This window comes from Mus pahari, chromosome 2 (assembly GCF_900095145.1).
Source record: "Mus pahari chromosome 2, PAHARI_EIJ_v1.1, whole genome shotgun sequence".
Classification (NCBI taxonomy): domain Eukaryota; kingdom Metazoa; phylum Chordata; class Mammalia; order Rodentia; family Muridae; genus Mus; species Mus pahari.
This window is the reverse complement of record NC_034591.1, coordinates 137,868,191-137,874,142: the sequence shown is the minus strand read 5'-3', so window position 1 is coordinate 137,874,142 and position 5,952 is coordinate 137,868,191. Positions and strand designations below refer to the sequence as shown.

General features: G+C 44.9%; 1 protein-coding gene across 7 annotated transcripts in view; it reads left to right on the top strand.

Moving 5' to 3' along the window:
* Positions 1–5,324, top strand: part of Phc1 (polyhomeotic homolog 1) — a 22,571-nt gene extending 17,247 nt beyond the window's left edge. For 4 of the 7 annotated variants that reach the window (XM_021190496.1, XM_021190495.2, XM_021190493.2 and 1 more), the window contains 7 exons: positions 603–750; positions 992–1,203; positions 2,013–2,127; positions 2,742–2,850; positions 3,016–3,166; positions 3,537–3,768; positions 4,421–5,324. In XM_021190496.1, the coding sequence (XP_021046155.1) occupies positions 603–750; positions 992–1,203; positions 2,013–2,127; positions 2,742–2,850; positions 3,016–3,166; positions 3,537–3,768; positions 4,421–4,575 (1,122 nt within the window). In that variant the 3' untranslated portion in view covers positions 4,576–5,324. The remainder of the gene's footprint in view (positions 1–602; positions 751–991; positions 1,204–2,012; positions 2,128–2,741; positions 2,851–3,015; positions 3,167–3,536; positions 3,769–4,420) is intronic. The other 3 variants (XM_021190498.2, XM_029535078.1, XM_029535077.1) reach the window with 1 other exon arrangement.
* The last annotated feature ends 628 nt before the right edge of the window (positions 5,325–5,952 follow it).

The window sequence follows — 5,952 nt, the reverse complement described above, 5'->3', positions numbered from 1 at the left end:
GAACTCAGAAATCTGCCTGCCTCTGCCTCCCAAGTGCTGGGATTAAAGGCGTGCGCCACCACGCCCGGCCATTTTGAAGGTATTATCACCCATCCACATCCTAGCGGCCTGGGCTGAGTGGAAGTAACTTAATAGGAAGATGAAGAGTCAGGAAGGTGAATGATGGCATGCATGTGCTCTCTCTTTCAAAGAGTGAGATGTTTATATATATTTATATGTTTATATATGTTATTTACATATATATGTGTGTATATATGTATATATATATATAATGTTTAGACTTCAAATTCTTAAATTTGTTACTATCTTAGGGTGTTTATATATATGCTAATTCCATCAAGAGCTCCTTAACCAGATCTGTCTTTGTAAAGCCAACAGTTCTTAGTTCATCTACAGTGAGTCTTTCAGTCCCTAGCCAGGACTTAGTGATGTCTTTCTTGTCCTGATGAAGAAGTTACACATACTGGGGTGACCAAGAAGTTTAGTTTAATCAAAGGAACAAATTTGGGCATCTGGAACTGAGACTATTCTCAGGAAGTATGCAGTTAAAGTTTTCCTTTCACACCTAAATCCTAGCGGCTTTCTTGTTTATGCTCTCCTAGGGTAAAGCCCAGACCTTGGCTGTGAAACGCAAAGCTGAGTCTGAGGAGGACAGAGATGACCTCTCCGCATTGGCCTCTGTGCTTCCTACAAAGACATCACCAGCAGCAGAGAGCCCAAAGGTAATAGAGGACAAGAACAGTCTTGGAGGTGAGTAGCCAACTTCTAAAATGTTACTGGTGCCAGAGAAAAAAGAAGTGTTTTCAGTGAGTCAAAAGATAAATCTAATTTAGTAGAAAATGGGAAAGAACTTGGTGAGCAATAAGTAGATACAGACACATGGGCTCCATGGTCAGCGATCAGAGATGAGTGTGTTGTGGAGGATCAGGCTTGGTAATGGGCAGGTCAGTTGTGTCATCTACGTGCTCCTTAATGTGTGCTTGTTTTTCAGAGAAAGCTGAACCAGTGGCCAGTTTGAATGCTAATCCTCCAAACAGTGATCTAGTAGCCTTGGCCTCTACCCCATCAGCACCACCTCCTACTCTGGCCTTGATGTCCAGACAGATGGGTGACTCAAAACCCCCACAGGCCATTGTGAAGCCCCAGATTCTCACGCACATCATTGAAGGCTTTGTTATCCAGGAAGGAGCAGAACCTTTCCCGGTGAGGGCAGGACCTGCCTGAAACTGGAACTGGGAAGGGGAGGTGATCTCATTTTTTTCCCCCTCACATTCCTCTAAAAGAAGGAAGTGTACAACTATTTCATCATTAGAGAATGGTTCATTATGCTGCTTACTTAGTTAGAGGGTGAGGGACATGGGAGTTTGTGGACCAGAAAGTGAAAATCCTGAGAACAGAAGAAAGGTGTCTTTTAAACTATAGTGTTTAGTTGAGTCCACTAGGTCACTTTGTAATGAAGGAAACCAGGAGCAAAACCCAGTGATCTTGACTCCTGCATTCATTGTAGCTTTGTGGAGGAAGTAAGTTAGGAACCCAGTTTGCCATCTTGAAAGGTCATGGGGTTGGAGAGATGCCTCAGCAGTTAAATGAATATGTTGTTCTTTCAGAGGACCTGAGTTGTGGTCCCAGGACCCATGTCACCAATTAAACCACCTCCAGCACGTCAGTATCTGACTGTGGTTATCTTCCTGCACACCTGGCTAGGCATGGCGCACACTTTTAATTTGAGCGCTTAGGTGGCAGAGGAGCAGGCAGAGCTTTGAATTCAAGGCCAGCCTGGTGTACATAGCAACTTCCAGGATAGCTAGGGCCGTATAATTGAACTTTGCCTCAACCCCCTACCTACCTCTCCCTCTCAAAGAAAAACGTCTTAAGAAAATAAAGAAGGAGATTCCCTCAGAGGCAGATTTGGCCATCAACTCAGCTCATCCAAGCAGAGACAAGGGGACTTTAAAAGGCTATAGAAGGCCGAAAGGGCTTAGACTGCTCTAACTGCTCTGTCTCTGCGACAGGTGGGATGTTCTCAGTTCCTGAAAGAAACTGAGAAGCCACTGCAGGCTGGCCTTCCTACAGGGCTGAATGAGAGTCAGTCAGGTGGCCCTTTGGGGGGAGACAGCCCCTCTATAGGTAAGTATTGGATGTTCATGGAGATGCTTGATGAATGTGGGGGTCGAGCTTAGGGTGTAGCACATATGCAAAAGTTCTACAAATGAACAACATCCCTAGATTTCATTCTTTAGAGACAAGGTCTCACCATGTAGACCTGACTGAGCTTTAACTTCAGACCCTCCTAAATCTGGGGATTATATGCATGGGCCACCACACCTACTGCCCACACATCCACACCCACCCAGTCAGTCCTTGTTTACTTAAAGGAAGAATTTAGGTAAGGTCTGTCTATGCACAGATGTGCTCTGCTGAGTATATGGAACCTTACAAAAGAACTATAAGGGAATTTTATCAAGTTAAGGAACAGGTTGGCTTATTTTATACCATTTAAGGATATATTCTCCTTCCTGTCTCCATTCTCTGTGTGCTAAGATTATAGGCCTGTACTCGTATACCAGTTCATATACTTCTTGAGAGTCAAGCCTTTAGGGTGTTTGGTGTTAGGGATTTTCAGTTAGACTGTGTAGGTCTTTGCAGAAAACTCTGAGGAAAATTAGTACTGAGCTCTGGGCCTAATAATAAATGAGGGGCAGCAGAAGCCTGTGATGAGTCAAGAATGCTTTGTTTTCCAGAGTTAGAGAAGAAGGCAAATCTCCTCAAGTGTGAGTACTGTGGCAAGTACGCCCCAGCAGAGCAGTTTCGAGGCTCCAAGAGGTTCTGCTCCATGACGTGTGCAAAGAGGTACTGTGGCCAGCAGCCAGCTCACCTCCATGGGCTTTCTCACTGAATGCTGTCCCCCCCTTACAGCTGACACTTTACCCCTCTTTGCTTTTCATTCTCTTTCTCACGTTAGGATGTCATTTACACAGCGCTGTGACAGCAATCTTGTATGTCCCTCATCTGTAGGTACAATGTGAGCTGTAGCCACCAGTTCCGCTTGAAGAGGAAAAAAATGAAAGAGTTTCAGGAAGCCAGCTATGCACGTGTTCGGAGGCGTGGACCCCGCCGCAGCTCCTCTGATATTGCTCGTGCTAAGATCCAGGGCAAGCGCCATCGGGTGAGCTGCTATTGCAGAGCCAGCTAGCGTGTAAAATACCCTCTCCCCTGGAGTTCCTTTCCTTATGGAAAAGCCCTAAATACAGAACTCTCAGACTTCTAGTTTGACACTGGCTTTATTGTCCTGTCTCCTTTCATCTGACTACAAGTTTGTACATCCATGAGTCCTTCACTACACTTGAAATAATCAGGGAACACTCAGCGAGTTCACACTTGCACGGTGCTTTAGAGTAGTTGTGCATCTGCAAGTGAAGTACAGCTTTAGTTCACCTGTTGAGACAAAGCTTTCCTGTAGCCTGCTGTAGTTGGGACGAGAAGGAACTCACGGTGCTGTTTTCACTGGCCTCACTGTTCTGCTATCTCCTCTCAAGGGTCAAGAGGACTCTAGCCGGGGCTCAGATAATTCCAGCTATGATGAAGCACTCTCTCCAACATCTCCTGGGCCACTGTCAGTAAGAGCTGGGCATGGAGAACGTGATCTAGGAAACACTATTACAACCCCATCCACACCAGAATTACAGGGCATCAATCCCGTGTTCTTGTCCAGTAATCCTAGCCAATGGAGCGTCGAGGAGGTCTATGAGTTTATTGCGTCTCTACAAGGTACTGGGGGAGGGGGGGTGTTGGCCCTTTAGCAGAACCAGGTCCTCATTTTCCCTAGGTCATCCCATCAGGCTGACTTGGAAGCTGCTGGGCTGTGTCTGGCAGTTTCTGTCCTATAGTGTGGTTTACTAAATTCCTCCTCGGCTGACACCACTGATCTGTGTCCACAGTTCTTTGTTTTTTTTACTGTGAATTAGCCATATTTCTCACTTGGAGGTTTTGGATAATGTCTCTGTTTGGTGAGTAACTGAGCACGCATGACTTCCAGAGGCTTCCATTAGGAAACACCTTTGTTGACTTTCAAGGCAGGACTGCCCCCATTAAACACCATTGCTCTTTGGTATTTGTCCCTCTGAGAAAATGTTGGAAAAGCTGTTAATCTTTTTGCCAGTGTTAAACTGTGAGTAGTTGTTCTTCATCTCTAGAGTTCTGAGGTTATTTATTTGATGAACTTGTTACTTGCTTGATGCTATATGGAGCAGTCAGCAGCTCCAATTTCCCTTGCTTTCAGAGCTTGCCTCAGACCTGTCTACTACTGAACTGAGGACAGTATGTTGGACTAGCTAGCAGCCATCACTAGGCCTGTTTTAGTTTCTTTCTATCTCCGGATGCTACCACCCAGTTTCTCATGTGTTCCACCTTTTCCTTTTAGGCTGCCAAGAGATTGCAGACGAGTTTCGTTCCCAGGAGATTGATGGACAGGCCCTTTTATTACTTAAGGAAGAACATCTTATGAGTGCCATGAACATCAAATTAGGTCCTGCTCTCAAGATCTGTGCCAAGATCAATGTCCTCAAGGAGACCTAAGTGACCCTCTGCACAATTCAGACTAAGGCAGAAGGCCTGGCTGTTGAGGTTATAACCTGGAAGAGCTGTCACTTCTATGTGACCTGTGGGGTTTGGAGGCAGAACTCCAAGGATTGGTTGCTGGTGCTACATGGTGACAGCTTTGATACCTTCTCTGGGTTTCACTTAAACAACAAAAACCTTCTCATTATTCACACCTACCCTAGTACAGCTTTTAAGCAGGCAGACTAGGACTGCTTAGCCTTATCCTGGAGTGGAGTGACTAGCCAAGGTTTCACTTCTCCAAGGAGGAATGTCCTGTATGGTAAGGCAAGGAAATGGGTGACATGTAGGTTTGCCTCCCCATGGGAAAGGTCAGCTTTCCTAGCTTATGACAGGAGCAGCAAACCTGGTATTCTCCTGGAGTCTCATTGTGGCTGTAGCTCAGTTTTGTTTCAGTTTCTCCCTTAATACTGAATATTTCTTCTGCATCCATGGCAGGGTCACCAGCCATCATAGACGGTTGGTATCAGATTTGCTGCAGGGATGAAGTGTTTGAGTGGCACGTGTGGCTGTTGTCATTCTTTCTGCACCCCCGTTCCCAACTGTTCCCATCTTGAACCCTCTTTCCCATTCCAACGCTGCTCTGTCCTATAGCTTCACAAAACAGGAGCGCATGGGGCTGATGTCAGGACTGTACCTTGGGCACTATTCCTTATACAAAATATTAAATATTTTTTTTCCTCAGTAAAAGGATGAAAATTGGCCTCATTGTCTTACTGCATTCTGCTGTGTCTCCTTAGCACAAATGACAAAGCCAGCTTGTTTTTATGTTTTTTAATTATTGTGTTTTTGTACAAAAGTGGTATATTATTTTTCATTGAAAACACAGGGGGTTAGGATGCAAACAACAAATGAGAAGCCTTTTTAAAAAATAACATTATTTTTCTTGTATAGAAAGAAACAAAATTTCCACTGCCATTGCAAGAGTATTGAGAAGTAGGAATGGTATCATTTTCTCTAAAGGTAACGAATGGCCCTGCCTTTCCCACATCTCCTGTGTTCAGATTAACTGAGTTGTTACTTAGTGGCCTAGGAGTTCACTATTATAGAGATCAGCCTGCAATTCTGGGCAGATGGCCTAAACAGAAAGAAATAAGAGGACTAAAAACCTTTTCCCATAGATAAGTGGGTCAGACACTTCCCTGAGCCAGCAGGAGAGACAGGTGNAGCAGTGTCCCCACCCAAAGCAGAGACCTGCAGAGCCTCCATGTCCACTTCCGCTTCTATTCCCTTCCTTTAATATTGGGGAAAGTATAAAAAAGCCAATCTACAGATCTGTGAGAAAAGTGCAACTTAAGATTTACAAATACCAGTAGAGGGAGATGAGGAAGAACA